Source organism: Clytia hemisphaerica, unplaced genomic scaffold (genome assembly GCF_902728285.1).
Source record: "Clytia hemisphaerica strain Z4C2 unplaced genomic scaffold, Clytia hemisphaerica genome assembly, whole genome shotgun sequence".
Taxonomy (NCBI): domain Eukaryota; kingdom Metazoa; phylum Cnidaria; class Hydrozoa; order Leptothecata; family Clytiidae; genus Clytia; species Clytia hemisphaerica.
In genome coordinates this window covers 22,478-40,811 of record NW_027104279.1, presented here as the reverse complement: position 1 = coordinate 40,811, position 18,334 = coordinate 22,478, and the positions used below count along the sequence as shown (strand labels likewise).

At 35.2% G+C, this 18,334-nt stretch overlaps 3 protein-coding genes across 5 annotated transcripts in view; 2 read left to right on the top strand and 1 right to left on the bottom strand.

Moving 5' to 3' along the window:
• The window catches only part of LOC136816865 (vacuolar protein sorting-associated protein 4B-like), a gene marked incomplete in the record, with an annotated part of 21,534 nt that extends 18,319 nt beyond the window's left edge, over positions 1-3,215 (bottom strand). The window contains 1 exon segment of the mRNA XM_067073194.1: positions 3,121-3,215.
• Positions 3,216-3,363: 148 nt separating this feature from the next.
• LOC136816866 (cytochrome c oxidase subunit 4 isoform 2, mitochondrial-like) lies at positions 3,364-11,199 on the top strand. The gene is made up of 3 exons (XM_067073195.1): positions 3,364-3,643; positions 10,400-10,531; positions 11,019-11,199. The coding sequence occupies exons 1-3, from the start codon at positions 3,436-3,438 to the stop codon at positions 11,126-11,128; spliced, it is 450 nt and encodes a 149-aa protein (XP_066929296.1). The 5' UTR covers positions 3,364-3,435; the 3' UTR covers positions 11,129-11,199.
• Positions 11,200-11,738: 539 nt separating this feature from the next.
• Positions 11,739-18,334, top strand: part of LOC136816863 (alpha-1,6-mannosylglycoprotein 6-beta-N-acetylglucosaminyltransferase A-like) — a 17,877-nt gene continuing 11,281 nt past the window's right edge. For 2 of the 3 annotated variants that reach the window (XM_067073192.1, XM_067073191.1), the window contains exons 1-2: positions 16,517-16,700; positions 17,014-17,174. In XM_067073192.1, the coding sequence (XP_066929293.1) occupies positions 16,547-16,700; positions 17,014-17,174 (315 nt within the window). In that variant the 5' untranslated portion in view covers positions 16,517-16,546. Of the gene's footprint in view, positions 11,990-12,126; positions 12,182-12,587; positions 12,696-16,516; positions 16,701-17,013; positions 17,175-18,334 lie in introns of those variants that run through there. The other variant, XM_067073193.1, reaches the window with a different exon arrangement.

Genomic DNA, 18,334 nt, shown 5'->3' with positions numbered 1-18,334 from the left:
TTTCTTGCGCGCCCAAGGTGAAAAGGAAAGTGATCAATATTCTTTGAGGGAAAAACGCCAGAAACAAACCCAAAGACCTGTGAAGATGAAAAAATTTCTGCTTTGCGTTTTTTTTGGAACACTGAAAAACTCTAATTTCGATCTTCCTTTAAGGTAAAGAGGTTGCGAGATTTGGGTTAGCAAGGCAAAAATTGCTAAAAAGCTGGTAAAATCGTAATCCTCAAAAATCGAAGTTCCAGCCACAGTGAGTGAACCCTTGTTGACAGAATCTCAAAACTTTGGAAACCCAGGCAGACACACATAATTACTTACCATAAAACCTCTTTTACAAACTCAATTAACCAATCAGGTTATGAATCGGAATTACTATGGGAGTTCTTTTCCGAAATTTGTAAAATAGCTAAGTGGGCAAAAAAACTTTCCCGGGGGTTTGAGGAAAAATGGAACTTTTTATTTAACCATATATTTAAATTTGGGCTCAAAAATACTTAAATAAATAAGTTAATAATATTCAATATACTATTTGCATCTCTTAGAAAATAAACTCTTAGAAAATAAACACTTACAAAATGACATCGTTTATCATTTGGAATACCCCCGTATTTGGATCATTCTATTGTGGGCGCAAAAAAGGGCGGAAACTGTAGCAGCCTCAGTGCAAGATTGCGGCCTCATCTTTATTCGCCCGCGCGAGAATGCGAGCTAATCATCGCGCGCTCGAGGGGAAAAGGAGAGTGATCAATATTCTTTGAAGGAAAAATGTCAGAAACAAACCCGAAGACCAAAAGATGTATTTTGTTGTTAAGAATTGATCCTGTGAAGATGAAAATTTTTTTGCTTTGCGTTTTTTTCGGAACGCTGAAAACTCTAATTTCGATCTTCCTTTAAAAAGGTAAAGAGGTTGCAAGATTTGGGTTAGCGAGGCATAAATCGCTAAAAAGCTGGTAAAATCGTAATCCTCAAAAATCGAAGTTCTAGCCTCACTGATTATGTTTGCTATATCGTCTAGGCAAAAAACGTTAAAAAAAGACGCAAATGTAATCTTTCTATGAGTGCAGTTATGATTTTTTTTTATTGCGGCTGCATACAGGAGCTCGCCAAATGTTCCTAACTGTTAACAGCCAATAGAATTCTGCGACCAGATTTGGCATCTACAAAAAAAATTCCTGGCTACTCTGTTATTTCTATATTATCATTCGTTTTAACTAAATGCTATACTTCGAAATCACACAAACAGAGTAGACGGGTCTCCCAGGCAGCTAACGACCCACAGCATGGCCGGAACATGTTCGGGCCTCTTGATTAATACTTTTTAAAAATGGCCCGCGTCGGCCCGCGCAGTTTCGGACCATGTTCGGGCCAGATTTTCGAAAACTTGCTAAGATCGCGCGTGTAATTTCACGACCCAATATTTATATTTTAAATTCCTTATTTTAGCATACAATTTAAAAATCTTCATCTTTATTCAAATATATATTGTTCAAATATAAAAGTTAATCATCTATTTTCCAATTAAGTTAGGAAAATTATTAAAAATAATGATTTGAATCTTACATATATCCAGACGGTGTCAATCGAACAACTTCGAACAAAAATCGCAATCGAACCAATCGAACGTAATCAAACGCGATTGAATAATTGCGATTCGATTGTCGAACGTAATCGAATCTCAATCGAACGGCCGATTCCTGGGTAATATTCGATTGTGTTCGATTGTGTTCGATTGCGTTCGAGTAAGGTTAGATTGATTCGAGTAATAGTTGACTATGTTCCATTGGTTCGATTGCGATTATGTTTGATGAGTTTGATTGCGATTAAATTAAACTGGATCACTCTGTTGCAGCTTTTTAGCGTGGGCAGCCGAGCGCTTATTAAGTATCGTACGAAAGCGAATAAAATCTAAATCAATCGAACCTACTCGAACATAATCGAATACAATCGAACGTAATCGAAGCAATTGAACGGCAAATCCTGGGTAATATTCGATTGCGATTCGATTGCGTTCGACAATCGAATTGCAATTATTCGATTGTGTTCAATTGCGTTCAATTGATTCGGCGTTCGATTCGTTCGATTGACACCGTCTGGATATATGGTCTTTCTTTTATTCTTTATCCTGTTCCCTTTTCTCGTGGTCTTCTCCTATTCGAAGCAGAACTTTTCTGGATAGTTTTTTGTACTGTTATACAACTTTGTGAATCAAACTGGTATTTGGAACTTTGAATTTAACAATGGATGATGATAAACCAGGAAAGGTAAATAAAATTAAATTCTAAATGGCCCGAGCAAATCCGTACAGAAGCAGCCGGCAGAGAGATTTTTTAGAAATATGTGTTCTTGTCTTCTAGGAGACCAAATGTTATGACCTTTCAAATTTTTATGCAAATGACCGAAATGATGTGTTCTCTGATTTCTAGGAAACCTTTATCACACTATTTGTCTTTCTAAACTTGTCACTACATCATGGTTTGATGTGTTCTCAAATATAGGAAAACAGTTGGCAAGATATCTAAACTTGAAAGATATTTGTTTTTTTTTCCACGAAAGATGTGTTCTGAAAATTTCTAGGGTTACTTGGCAACAAGATTACATCAATTTTCTCTTGATTATACTCCTGTCTCCTTAAAAGATGTGTTCTGAAGCTTTCTAGGGTTACTTAGACAACAAGAGCACGTTAGATGAATTTAATTATACCCCTGTCTCGTCGTCAGAACACATCATTATTTCTAGCTGATTAATTTTCGAAGTTCTGATCAGAACAGATCAAAATTTCTAGCTGAAATATGCTCTCTCAGAACACATCGGAAAAAAAGGTTGCCTCGCCGGCTGCTTTCGTCCGTATCAATTGTAAATACATGGTCCGAACATGGTCCGAACAAAATGTTCGGGCCTAATACTTTTTTGTTGCCCGAGCATGGTCCGAACAGGCCCGAACATGTTCGGGCCATGATGCCGTGGGTCGTGGCAGCGCTCTAGTACCACACAGTAAGCATTATTCATGCGAGAAAATGAAATGGGCCACAGGATTTCCGAGGGCAAAAGCTTTCGCCAATTTGATATCGTATACCTACCGATTGATTCAAACAAATCGATAAAGATTTTGTGCTGTCAGCAGTTGTCGTTGAGAGGGTGATCGATTTGGACTGCTGTTCCTGTTTTTAGTCAGATTGATTTTGTAGGCGAAAAAGTTGCATTCCACAGCTCATGGCGCCCTGTTTATTTTAGTTCTGAAATGACGTAATAAAATAATATGCGCCCTAAAGTTTACCACCCTTAGTAAAATCGCATTAACGCATGCGTAGAAGAGAGGACACTAAAAACGCCACCGCCACTGCCGGAATCCACGGACACCGGAATCCACAGCCATTTGAATTTTTCAGTTTTGTTGGCTGCACATCCCTGCCATTTTTCCATCTCAAGCTTACACTTTTGATCATGGCAAGTCTTAGAAAGTTAGTGACTTCACCAAACCTTGTCAGTGTCTTAAGGAGGCAAGTTTCCTCTAGCTCTGCACTCAGAGCAGCTGCTGTTGACATCTCAAATCCAGCACAAGCCGACAGATCGACAGAAACACTAAGTGATGCTCTTGCTGCCAAAGAAAAAGGACCATGGAAGGAGCTAAATAAGGAAGACAAAATTGCATGTAAGATTTTTTAAAGTGGATACATCAGTAGGTCCATTTAGACCTTAACTTTTGTGAGGAGGAACTTTTGATTGCTTTGTTTGAATTATCTTTTTGTGCAAAAATTATTTTAAGATCAAAATATTATGTTTCCAACACTTTGATAGGCAATTCTGAAATTTGAGCCAGCTAATAAAATGTCTCTGTAGCTGGGAGCAAACCATAAAAAATGCTTATTCAAACACAAACTTTGAATGGTTTGCACGGTATTTTCCAACACTGTCTCAAACATTTATTGTGTTGCAACGACCCTGCCTATGCCCCGGACAGTCCGGGGTTTTTTTGATGCGTGCCCGGGGTCCGTATTATTTGTTTTTGAGAGACTACCCCGGACGCCCCAGACATCCCGCGCGGTCGCTTTTTATAGAATCGCTGACCGCGCGGGCTTTTTTCTTTACGTTCGGGGTAAATTTATGGCGCAAAAATTGGAGCCCCGGGGACGTAGGTCCGGGGAAAAAGTTATTTTTTTCAGACCCCAGACATTTGCCCCGGACTGTCCGGGGCATAGGCAGGGTCGTGTGTTGCATCACAACGGCTTTTTTCTTTGATGACGAAAGACCAAAAAAAAGAAGTCATATTCCAGACCCGATCAATCGAACTTGTCGAACCAATCGAACAATCGAACTCCATCGAACAATTAAAGTTCGATTAAATAAATTAATCGAACTCTAAGATTTTTTAAAAGATTGTGATTGTTCGATTAAGTTCGATCAATGGGTTTCGGTTCGATAAACCAATTTTGTTAGACAACTTTGTGCTGCTCCGCATATATTAGCTTCTTTTCAAAGCCAAATTCTGAATGTAAATTAGGAAATTACTTCCGATAACGGATTACACACTTTTCCTGTATCCTATTAGCACCATAAGAAGCGGTTTGCTGGAGCGGGCGTAGTATTCTGCCACTCGGCCGCGTGCAAAATCGCAACAGAGGGGCTACAGACTTTTTTTCCGGATAGACAAATATCTGTGTACAATAAACATCAAGCTGTTAAGTCCGGGAACTGTCGAAATTGGCAATGGCGTGCGAGGACAAAGTTTTTGCAAGCGAGGGAAGATATGAGGATTTTAATATCATCGAACTAATCGAACTTTTTACTGACCGAACTAATCGAACTACTGCTATTGCTTCAAAAATTGTGAGTGTTCGATTAGGTTCAATTAATTTTTTTAATCGAACTTAAATCGTTCGATGGAGTTCGATTAGTTCGATTGGTTCGACAAGTTCGATTGATCGGGTCTGGCATATTCAATGTTCGCTTAGCAATGCTAGTGTCTTCCTTCATGGGAAACTATGCGAAAACCCAGAAAACAGTTTGATGTCAAAGATTTTTGAAAATAAAAAATTGAGTTATAGTTGAGTGACGTCATAATTTGCACCTTTATGGATGACATCATAATTTAGCCAACTTGAAAATTGCTAACTCAAAAATTGCTAAGTAACTCAAAAATTTTTCAAACATATTTTAAGATTTTTTTTGTTGAAAAGATACAAATTTTGACTCCACAAACAGTTAGTCACACTAGCGTCCTGTCAAAATGTGTATCAAAGATTAATGCTGCGAAAGCGCTATGTTGTTTACCGTAACTTGGTCTAATGTTGACATCCCTCCTCTAATTTCGACACCCTTTTTATCAGCTGAAATTTAAAGAAAGGTTGGAACTGTTTTTCTTTGCATAGTGGTCACAGAGGAATAATCCTTTTTCAATCAAGCTTTCTTCATATTATTCCTTTCTCTAAAGAAGGGTGTCAGAATTAGACGAGGGATGTCAATATTAGACCAACTTACAGTACTTGACTTGCAAGCAAAAAAATGTACTGCAAAACTGCAAAAATGAAAAAATTTGAGCCAAACCAAACTTAAAAACTAGATAGAGGATAAACTTTGCAAGAAAAAGGATAAGCGGTTAGGCGGCGGGCGTTTTCTAATTCTCCAATCAGCGTCTAGTCATTTTGAATGAAAACAGAAAAGTTAAATAGGGCGTGCTATCAGTGAAAGTTATTGTGACATGTTATAGAAGAAAGTATGATTGATAAACTCGGTGGAGTTATCAAAACAAATTTGTTATCAAAGAGATTCAACAGTTAGTAAAAATATAGGCCAGATATCAACAGTCCCATGTTTTGACCAATTGTCCCAAGTTAGAGCAGTTGACAGTAGGCTGTTTTCTGGAAATTTTGCCGGACCTCAAACACTGACCCATTTACATGTGCGGAATTATTTTTCAAAGCGCTGTCTCGGGAATTGATTGATAAAATTTGCTTGGTTGATGCTAGACGTTTGCAATCGATCATTTTGTCTCAATTTAGGTTTTCAAGTTTTAATTATTGTCTTGGGAACTTGATTCAGATAACTCTCATTCTTGTTGTTGCAAATATCCTGTAGATGACTAATGTTGTTTTTTCTGAAAGCTTGATTTCCTAGTGTGACTAAAATGACAAACCGCCAAACATGGACTTCAAACATGAAACGTCAAGATGCTTGAAGAACAATGTTTGATGGTTTGCTCCCCGCTTAAAAGGTGGACATCTCTAAAGTTAATTAACCTGTCTCCATGATGATGGTGTCTGCTTGAAAATCAGTTTTTCAAAGTTTGCAAAGTTGCTGTGAAGTCCGGTAACTTTCATCAGTAGAGGCTAACATGCATACATATTTTTTTTAAAGCATAACGCTTATAATAAGCATATGAAGGCTCAGATTTGCAGAATTCCTATGCATAACATAAGCATATAATGTCAGCCTGAAATATTTTTCAAGTTGTCATTTTTCAAGTTGTCATTTTTTATCTTTAAAAAGGTTTGGTAGAGGTCAAGTAAAAAAAGAAATTGCACGGCTAGCTACATTCCACTGCTCCCAAAACCTGAACAAATTTTTACAAAATTTCTGAAATTTTACTAAAAACTTAGCTCGGGGTACACGAGCCTGACCAAGGGGCATAGCATACACTTGCTTATAAAAAAACATGTAGCCCTTCAAATTAAGACCTGGCTGGTCAGTAAAATACAAAGTTAAATCAAAGCAAACCTGGTTTACAAAATTTGCGAGGTGGTAAAATATTAGTGACTAGTAATTAGTAATCTCCTAATCATAAGGGTTGTCATGCATAATTATGTTTAATATCATTATTAAATTTGAGTTTACACAGCTATTGAGAAACGTCTGAATTCCCGTTATCTTGAAATTTATGATCTGCCATGAGTTTTTATAATCCAGTCTGGTAACTTGCGTCAGTGTAGGGAAACTTGCATATCCATCAAATGCACGACCAACCAAAGCAGCAACATTTCAAAATCTCATAAATAGAAAACAAGCTACATGCTAAATGGACCATTTGGAACGTTTCTCCGGAATTTTGCAAGACTGCATCAAGGATTTTGCAGTGGTAGGCATGGTAACTCAGTCATTGTTCTCAGGGATCGGTGGGTCCAACCAAAATGATTTTAGGCTTTACACACTAGGGTATTGCATAGTTTCTACCCCAAAAGCAAGGAGGGGTGTTAAAAGTATGACTTTCCTAGGGCGGGGGTTGCCAGTTAAGGAGGGCATAGTGGGCACCCCCCCAGGATTCTGGGGGGGGGGTTGATGATTTTCAAATTTTTTGAATCAGGTGGGGGTTGAGTTGATGAAAAATTCAGGTGGGGGTAACCCTATACAGGTGGGGGTGGAAATTTTCAGGTGGGTGTTGTGTAGTTTTGAGTGTATCTTTCAGTTGAACAAAAAAAGAAAAACTTTGAAAAAACCTAAAAGAAAAACATCCCAATTTGTAGTATAATGTATACAAATTTAATATAACACTGGTGAGGGTGTTTCAATCAAATCTATTAATGAAAACTTTTAAAATTTGAGAAACAGATGAAATTGGATTTTTCAGGTGGGGGTTGAGTAGTCTTCAATTTTCAGGTGGGGGTTGGTCGCAATTTTCGGGTAAGCCTTTGCAGGTGGGGGTTACTTTTTTTAGGTGGGGGTTGGAGGGGTGTTGCCCACTATGGGGGGGGGGTTCCTTTACCTAAGGGGGGGTCTTCTTAGATAAGAATCGTCTAACCTAATTATGACTCTTGTACAATCGTTTCATTTATACTGATTTTGTAAGGCGGGGGTGTGAAATTTTAAATGAATTTCCTAAGGGGGTTAGCACTTAAGGGGGGGTCTTCTTACCTAAGGGGGGGGGGTCTTGACCCCTCTAGAAACTATGATTATTGAACCTGACTGGGGGAAGAGCTGGGAAGAGCACATCAAAGGTCCATTATCATTTCTCTCTGATGGGGAATTTTGCCTGCTCCTTTAGAGCTTTAGCTGGGCAGAATATTGTCATCGGAATATCCTGGAATATCAGATAATCAATTATCATATATAACTTTTTTTTTGATTTCTGGAAAAATAGAAAAGTTGTATTTTTTACTGTCTATCTGGCTCTATTCACATACTGAATTTGAAAGATCTTCTATCATGGGTGTTCTGCTGTTATTTCCAGTCAAACCATTTTTGTCATTCTACAGAAATCCCTGCTTGAATAATCAAAACATTGATACATGCAGATACATGGTTGAATTTACTAAACTTTGCCAAATTAAGACGATGTAAGACCATGGCTTTCATTCGCCCTGACCATGATTATAATCATGTGATGCAGCGTGATGTTTTGACAATTTTTTAACTAATGAAATCATTTGTTTTTGCCACACTAAGGGCCTTTCTAGATTACCGCCTAAAAAACCAGGGGTCAACATAAACTTTGAAGTCTGCTCTGGGAAAGGGAAATGGTTTTGAAGAATCAAATATATACAAAAAGGTTTTAAAATATAATTCAAGTATTATGAAAACAAGTGATATTTTTTAAATGTTTGATCTATATAAAGTTCGATTTGACGGTTTGTTGTAACACCAGTGTTGATTTTATTACCTATATTTTTGGATTTGTGAGAAGACAACTGCTATTGTAAGAATAATTCATTTGGAAGTGTAATTATTATATCCTTCCCAGGGAACTGGACCCACATTTTTCAGGTTAGAATTCACTGGCAGTAATGCCGTACCATGTTTTGAAACTTTGCTGGTGGTTGTTGTAGGCCTGGTGGAAAATGGATTTATTTTTAAATGTAAACATCTGAATGTAAACATCAGTGTAGGTGGAACTTCGATAATCCTTGGTTAGAAAAAGCTATACTTGATTTCTTTTTTGGACCTACCCCGGTGGGGTGGAGGTCCTATGAATTAACCTGTGTTCGTTCGTTCTTTCGTCCGTTCGTTCGTTCGTCTGTTACCAACTTTTCTCAGGATTGAATCATAGGAATCTTTTGATTTTTGGTACAAAGGTGCAAAATGGTGATGTGACAGAGCCTGATTTTCGAGAAAAAAAATTGGGGGGCAAATTTGGGTCAAAAAACAACTAAAAAACGGGTTTTTTGGACTTAGTGAAAAATTGGATCATTAATTTTTTCTGATTTTTTGCATGAAAGTAGGGTCCCATCATAGGTAAAAGATGGCTCAAGTAGATTTTTGCAAAAAAATTTTGTTGACTCAAAAAAAATATGTTTATCTATAAGAATCACTATTAATAAGCATACATCAATGTTTTAGCCATATTGTTATTATTTTTATTTTAGTTTTTTTTAAGATGAAAATGTCATGGTGGAGGGCAATGTTTTCTAGAAACGCCTATTATTTTTTGGCTGAAAAACGAATCTTTATCTATAAGAATCACTATTTATAAGCATAGATCAATGTTCTTAGCCAAATTATTATTTTTTTTTTCCTTAACAAAGAAAATGTCACCTTAGAGCGCGATGGTTTGAGTTTTCTGGAAGCCTTATTTATTAAGCTGTGCATTTTTCTGATAGTGGTGGATTGTTTTTCTAAGAAAAGCGTTTAATAAATGCTAAATGCTTTTTTATTTCTTTTTCAAAATCTTTTTCAATAGTGTTGATAGTTTCTCTCACTAGATACGCTTTCATTTTCTTTATTTTTTTGTATTTTGACCAGTTATGTCTTATGTGTTTCATTGTTTCAATGTTCATTTATTAGTTTGATAACCAGGTAGGTCCATAAAAGTATCACTTGTTCTTTACAGAATCGACATTTTGGTCATACAAACAAAATTTTTAATCACCCTTTTTTGACGTGTTATTGCACTTTTTGAAAAGTGCTTTTTGACTTGAAGTGATCATAACTTTTGAACCAATTGTTCAAATGTAAAAAGTAGTTCATCAGAATTTAAGTTAGAATCTTTCCAATTTTGATAAAGCAAGGTCAAGCTTACAGATCACTTTGATGTCTCCAAAAACGTCATCAAACATCCAGTTTTTTTTTGGACCACCAGTATAGGGATTTCCCAGACTGAAGGTTCTTGACAGAAATCTTTTGTTTGATTGTTAAATGGTGACAGTGCTGTTATTAATTTTGTTACATCTGACAAATTGTTGTTTGAGAGGGCATATAATGGTTTTGAAAACCATTGAAGAATCATATTCTCGTTTTTATGTTAATACGTGCCGTTTTAGAGCTTTAGAGCTATACTGATTAAAATAGAAACAAAATATCTAAAAATCAGCCATCTTTCAGTGATATCTCGACCCTTCTCTGGTTTTGTAGAATCTTATAGGATGTTAATTATTAAAAACAACTTAAACTCCATTAATGATTTATTGAAATTCTGTGAAAAAAAAGATGTGCTTGTGAATTCTTTGATTTTGATGGGAGTATTTAACAATTTATTTTCTAGTATACCGAGCTTCTTTCCCATCAACAATAGCTGAAGGAGATAGGGCTGATCCAGATCTTGGACGAGTTGTCTTTGGTGTTACAGTTGGCGTATCTGTTGCAGTCACCTTCTTTGTTTTCCTCAAAAAATTTGGTAAGTGTTCACATTTGAACCTTAGATAAAAAAGAATTGACCACACAAGACTGACTCGTATAACTAAAATTCTTGTCAGCTAATTTATTATACTATCTGCCACCATTTTGTTTTCTGTAGCTGGCATAGCTTGCATACAGTGGGAAAATTGCTGCAAAAACAGTACCACTTGGTCTAATATGAAAAACTATAACTCTTTGCTTTAGCTGTCCCACAGGAAAGATCTTTTCTTAACAAGTGCTGATCCATTATTTCTTTCTCTACAAAACAGCAGCAAAGTTAATGGGGATTTTTGACATTAGATTAGATGATCAACTTTCATTAGAATTCTTGAAAAAAATTTTGTCTCCAGGTTGATAATCCAATCACTGCTCTTATGAAACTGTGGCATTAAGTGATGAAGTAACTAAAAAAAATTCAGACAAGCTCTGGAATTAAAGTACTTTTTAACTTATAAATTTTGTTATTTTACTTTCCTTATTTACAGTTGGACCAAACCCACCACGAACCTTAACTCCAGAATGGCGCGAAGCACAACTTGAAAGAATGAAATTACAAAATATGAACCCAATCACTGGTATTAGCTCCAAGAAATAGACCTTCATGTTTTTGTTAATGTGTGTATACATTGTTTTAATCCAAAATAAATTTTAATAAAAAAATCGAAACTATTTTGTTGTCTCTTATGGTCTACATCATTTGGCAAAAAATGAACAAACATTTCTCCTGGATCATAGTCCATTTAAAAAATGCTAATCTGGAAGTCTTTTGTTTTAACTCAGCTTTTTTCTTTGTCATTTATAATATATAAATAGATTGGCTTAGTTTTTAAACCATGTTACCAAGTCCCCGCTGGGATTATTATTGGTTTTATTATCGAATCACATGATTAAAAGTTGAGTAAAACAAAAGAAATTCTCAACACAAGTTTGAGTTGTAAACAATAAAAATAACAAAAGGCTTCAAGGCCGGGTTTCTTAAAGACTATTTTTTTGAATGCTCATAATAATAGAACTCTATGACTCAGGATGGATCTGAGTCTTACTAGTCTTATTTAAAACAAAAATCAAATATTTTTTTTTTTGTTTATGTCTGAAAAATTGATTAAAGTCTAACCAAATGTTATTACTTTGTCATTTAGATCATTTTGACAATGAGCACTGAAATTTCTATTTCAGATACTGAACTACACAAAAAAATGATAATAGAAAAAGCAAACAAAACAAATAAAAGATGCCAATTACTAACTCATTGATCAAGTTGATTATTATTATTAAATATAGACATGGATACACATGGGTATGGTTTTAAAGCACAAGACGAAGACATTGCTAGTGCTTATGAATGTGGTTTTTGTCACAATATTGTCAAAGAATTTACAGAACTACCATGCTGTCACGCATTTTGCAAAAATTGTCTTGAAGTATTGGAAGAACAAACACTAGATGAAGATGAAAGGTATCTATGAATTATTGATGTTTTTAATTATAACAAAGCAACTATTTGTCAGTTGTCAGTTTGACATATGAATAATCTTTAATTTTTATATATTTTGTCCTATTTTCTTATTTTTTCTGTTATTTTCAAATTTTCAGAGAAGCAACAATTTCTAAATGTGTCTTATGCAAACAAACTTATGGTAAAGATGAGGTTGGTATTAAACCCACAAGAAATTTTTGAGATTAGACTTTCGGATTCTAACACCCTGTAATGTAATATTTATTTATGACAAAAATTGGCGATTCAAGGTCATTTTAGCTGATTTTAGTCTGATTTGCGAAATTAAATCTCGCATACATTTGTTAGATTAAAGTACATACCAATCTCAAACGTATTTCAGGCCTAATATCCATCCTTGACAATCATTTTAAACCTCATTTGCATCGCATCAATAGGGCTTTCTTTTTTACCTGTCTCTTTTTCACAATTTTTGTCTTGTTGCAGGAGTTAAAATAAAAAGCTTTTCAAATGTATCTTCAGAAACCTATGATTTTCAAGTACTTTGAGAAAACCTCGATTGCCATACTACTGATTTTATATCTATTATTTATATCAGAAACAAACGTGCACAGAATCTGATACATTCATCAAAGAACATTTACAAGTATTATGTCCTTGTTTTGACCAAGGTTGCGAATGGACTGGCACCATCAGCAGCTATGTTGTAAGTAAGACTGATGATAATTATTTCAAATATTTTTACAGATGAGATGGAGTTTTTATAAGATATTTTAATAATTGGTCATTTCAGTATTCATCGGAAATTATTGTCCTCTAAGTGAATTTTATGCTTTAGAAATATACTCTGACAAAGATTTAACAAAGATACTAATTTGATCGTGCTACAAATTATTGTTCCAAGCTTAGGAGACTGTTTTGGAGTGCTTTTTGTTACATTGAATGTTGAATGGGGATAAGATAAAATTTAGATCCTCACAATTGGACTGAAATTTGAGGGTATTTTTCCCGCCGGGGACGAAATTTTAGGCAGTGGGTCCCAGCGGTCTTTGGCTGACGCCCTAACTCTTTCCCGCGTTAACTGACTTTCAAACGGACGATAGCATCGTCTAGGCACAGGGGTGTAATGTAAGATTAATCTTTCGTTAATTCTTTACGGCGCAAATACTCAAAATATCAACATAAATCATCTTAGCACTCAGCATAGAGGTATAAAGAAAGACAGGAGATGAATTTGTCGGTAATTGGTCGTTAAAGTCTTTTGATTTCTTTTATGTAATAAATCAAAAGAAATTCTAGGCTCGCCCGATGAAATACGACTTTTTAGTAGAACTCAAGTCTGTTCTGAACATTCTTACTATCAGCATCAAAGATTTCTAGCCTTCTAATATACGAGAATAAAATAAAATTTAGCTCCACGAAATAAGTTTGCGTTCAATTTTGGCATTCATTAAATTTTGTTTTGAAAAGATATTTTCTCTAGCCAGAAAATAAAAAGTTCTTTATAAGCACACACAATTTCAGACCCAATTTGTAGACAAAAAGTCGCTGGAGAATTTTGGAGGAAAGTATTAAGCAATAGGGTTCACCTTGAAGAAAATGTTGATTGAAAAATCTTGTCATTTGATGAAGGATTGCAAAGTTTACAGGCCCTTTTTTAGTCCAAATATTTTCTTACACCAATGTCAGAAACAATGAATCTCGTCTCATCTTATTTCCAACACTTAAGTTAGCCAATAAGATTTCACCTATCAACAAAAGAGCTCATTAAAAATGCACGATATATGAGATTATGAGCGTGCATACCTCGTATTTTTTTTAATCGTAGGGCGAGCATGGTTACAATAGCATACTTCTCCTGTTTCTTTATACCTCCATGCACTCAGGCAGTACTTACCAATGCAATGTTATGAAATAATCTCCGAGCAGATTCTGATACTTTCGTATGACACGTATTCCCCCTAAAGGCTATGGCTCCATAAGGGAATCTGCTCATGTTGGCGCACCATCATCCAGATTTAGGATAAATTCTAAATGAGCTTTTGAGCGCGGTAATTGGCTGAAGCAAAAAATTCGCAACAAAATTGAGAGCCAATCATAAACATAAACATTAGAATCCAGGCGATTTTGCTTTCGTATTCAATCAAAAAGCAACGTGGCTTAAGGGCTAAACAACCAGATAAGATCGTCACATTCACTATATCCCTTTAGAGCAAGGCGTGGTCTACGCATAATGGATGATCTGTTATTAGATCAGAACAGAAAGTACAAGAAACAAGGTTTACATAATTTGACTTTTTTATGTCGGGTTATGAGGACCCCCAAAATGTAGGTCACAACTAACCCCCAAAATGTAGGTCAAACATTTTCGTTGAAATATCTAACTTATGACAATGAAGCTTGAAATAGACGATTTACCTCATCTTCTCAGTGCATTAGAAGTAAGAAAATACCCCATCGTCATAACTTAATTCCAATAGATTTTGACTTAGAGAGGATTTATTTACAAAATGCCTGGATTCGGGTTGTTTTTCATCAACTTTAATTCAGAATTTCATTTGAAAAAATTAATTTAATCTAAAATTTAATGTCTAGAAATATGAGTAATATGTAACAGTATGCCCTGAAATAACTTTTTATGAAGTTGAACTATCTTTGGGGATATAATACTAATAAATGAGAGACCTACATTCTCGGGGTTTAATTCTCGGGGTTTACTACATTCTCGGTGTTGTACGAAGCTGTGGAGGAAAAAGAGAGAGAGTGATTAAATTTGCACCATACAAAGGAATCGTCGTTTTTGTAGAGGTACGATACGTGAGAACAACCTACATGCAAACTAATATTCATGATATGCACCATTGCAATGTCTTCTGGCATTACATCACGGACCCAATAGCTGATTGGTTGTAAGTGACGTCTGTGGAAGACATTGCAATGGTGCATATCATGAATTTGTTGTAGAAATTAATCTGCAGGACAGGAAATTTAAAGTATGATTGAGACAGATTGAGCTAATTTTCTAATATTCAATTATGTTTTTCTATTTCTATGTTGGCAAGAAAATTGGTTTCTGTGATCGTACAATTTGTTCAACATTTTGAAAAGGTAGTATGAACTACATTGTAGCTGAACTTCGGGTATTTGGGGGGGGGGGGGTTTGTAGGAGTTTGAAATACCGTTTTCCCGTCAAAATTTTAGCTGAATCCCGGAATCCCGAAAATTATTAACAATAACAACGTGACACTGGTTTGTAAAGGTTGAACCGGGATACTGTACCAACAAAAAATAAGGCCAATCACTGTCACCGTCTGATTTAAAATACTGTTTTCCCCTCTCTTTTTCCGTCAAATCCCGTAATACTGTACTAAAAAAGAGACAAACTCTGTCACTCCTTAAAAGTACAACCCCCCCTATTTTCGCAGAACAATTTAGATCATTTCCGATACCAGAAAGTGTTTGAGTTGGTGAATAAAGATAACGAGATCTTCATGATTTTTTGTATTTTTAATACAGCGGTGTCTCTTTAAGTCGAACCTTTTTAACCCGAATGTCTCCTTAACTCGAACAAGTTTTATGGTCTTTTCAGTTAACAATGCCTTATAAACCTTACTCATAAATTGAATTTTTTTTACTCGAACAAATTTTTGTTCCCCTTTGGTGTTTGAGTAAGAAACTCCACTGTAGTATTCTATGTAATGAAGTTTAAAAACTTAAAAGGTTTTATTTGAATAAGTGATTCTGTTTCATATCAGGACAGTGTCTTGCTATTGTTATATTGTGCTGATATAAACAAAATAACATTATTATATAACTCTTGAAAAACAATTGAATGCGAATTTTGGTTCATGGTTAGTAGAAAAAAAGTGGGAGAATACTGTGAAATTGATTTCATAAGTAGTGCAGTTTTTAACGTTCTCTAAGAGTGAAAACTTTTGAAAAATTAAACTATATACAAATCGATACCTTTCAGAAATCATTCAATATTTTAAAGATTTGTGTACATGAAATTTCTCTATAGACATCGACTTCGTGTTGGGTTTCGTTGGCCGTCCTTTCACCTTTATTCCTGATCAAGGTGCTAACGTTACCAAGGATACTTTCATTTTCTACTTTTGGAATTTCACACCTTAGAAAAGTTGTTTTGCATTTGTACAGTGTATTCATGATATTCATGACGTAATGTTTTCTACGGGATTACCCCGGTTTTAGCTAGTAGTGGCAAATATTTAAACTAGACAAATGTTTTTAAAAATTTGTCACTACTGGCAAAAACCGGGGCCTCTCCGTAGAAAACATTACGTCATGGATATCATGAATTACACATTTAATTTTATTAAATTGTGTTCTGTTGTACATCAAACAAAAAGTACTGATATTCTTATTTTGAACCTTATTTTTGATTTAGAAAGGTCGATTTATCCTTTCGCTCTTTTGGATATTCAGGTTATGATCAGTAACTTATCGAACTTGTTCTTTATAACCAATAATTTTGTCACTATTATTTTAACTTTATTTTTCAGACAAAATGAAAAAAAAGTAGAATTAGAAAGAATAATGTCACTTAGATTGTTTACAAGAAAGAAATGGCTGTTGGGTGTTTTGTTTTTAATCTTCATGGCAATCTACACAACGATTGTGTTGTATATCCAAGATTATCTTCATCATGAGGACCATAACAAGATTCCATTAATGCTCGAACACAAGAAAGGTGAAATCTTTATCTCTGCAATTAATTGACCACGGCTTTGCACCAGTTAACCGGTGCCAGGTGTCCCACATTTCACCGCCTTACAAAAATTTCCCTTTTTTTGATTTTCGTTTTTTAATCTCTGAGCAAAAGTTGTTCAAAATTTTTGTTCAAATTCTTTCTTATATGGTACCTCAAAATATATTTTAAAATACATTATATACACTTTTTCTAATACGTTTTCTCTTCCGATAAGGTTCGATACTTTCTTAGAAAATGATTTGAATTTTTATGTTTTCTTGAACAAACGGATTATTTCATCCCTATATTCTAGATTCAGAATCTGTCAGAAATGAAGAATTCGTATTACAAGAGTCTCTTCCACCTCCAACAAGCAAGTATGATATCAAAGAAAAGTTGAACGACATTCCCAAGAAAAAAGACTGCTCCTTCAAGAGACATCAATTTTTCCCAATGTGCCAATCTAAACTTGACGTAATAATTTTAAATAATCTCTTTGCCAACCAGTCCACACAAATTACACGTTTTTTTTGAGAATATACATCATAAGAATATTTATGATTAATTTGGCATCATGGTGAGAATATCATTTTCAGAGCATTTTAACTGTAAATTGCCAACCCCCCAAGCAAGGCTCAATACTTCGACAAAAGTACCATTTTATTCTTCAGGTGTGTATCACATGCTATCATTAGGTTGAATTTCGGGCTTCACCGGAGAATGCCGTAAGAGTATTTTAGGATGACATTATCCAAAAAGTTATCAATCATAAAATGAAAAAAAAACTATTTCATAAAAAAAACGTGTAGAGTGATTTTAGGTGAAAGGGAAACAGGTCGCCTCCCCAGGGGTAGATTCGCTGGATTGTAGGATTGAGATTCAAGGATTCGGATTCGGATTCAGGATTCGTAAAAAGCTTTGTAAAAAAAAATTGAAAAAAGATATTAACTTCAAACCAAAAGATCTTAAAAGATTACATAACATAGAGCGTCTGACAAAAATTTGTTACAAATGGCGGGGCCTTGCGCTACTTAGGAATTCCCCTTTTTATGATTTCACTTTCCGCCCATTGATCCTTTGGCTAGTTCTCGCCCTTCGTTGTCTTTGGATCAATTCTCCACCCTATCTTATGACGGAAATGTCATGATTAATCGTGGACAGAATTTATTGCCAACGAGGCGTGGCCCTCGATGCTTAATTAGGAAATTCCTTAGGATTCAAACCCGAAATTGCAAAGTTGCTAGTTCTCAGTTCCTCGTTGATTGGATCAATTCTAAACACCTGATCTTATGACCGGAATTGTCAATGCTAATGTGGACAAAATTATGATAAAGGGCGTGGCCTCGTTGTTAATTAGGAAATTCCCCTCTTTAGGATTCAAAAAAGAAATGCAAAGTTTGGCTAGTTCCGTTCCCTCGTTGAATTTGGATCTATTTCTAAACAACTGATCTTATGCCGGACATGTCAATATTAATTGTGACAAAATTATTGAAAAAAGGGCGTGGCCTCTGCTAATTAGGGAAATTCCCTTATTTTGGACTCAAACCACGAAAATTGCAAAGTTTGGCAAAGTTTGGCTAGTTCTCAGTCCCTTCTTGTATTTGGATCAATTTCTAAAAACACCTGATCTTATG

Coding starts and splice junctions, on each gene's coding strand:
- LOC136816866 (XM_067073195.1), top strand. CDS start 3,436: ATGGCAAGTCTTAGAAAGTTAGTGACTTCACCAAACCTTGTCAGTGTC. Junction 3,644..10,399: donor TAAGGAAGACAAAATTGCAT/GTAAGATTTTTT, acceptor TTTATTTTCTAG/TATACCGAGCTTCTTTCCCA. Junction 10,532..11,018: donor TGTTTTCCTCAAAAAATTTG/GTAAGTGTTCAC, acceptor CCTTATTTACAG/TTGGACCAAACCCACCACGA.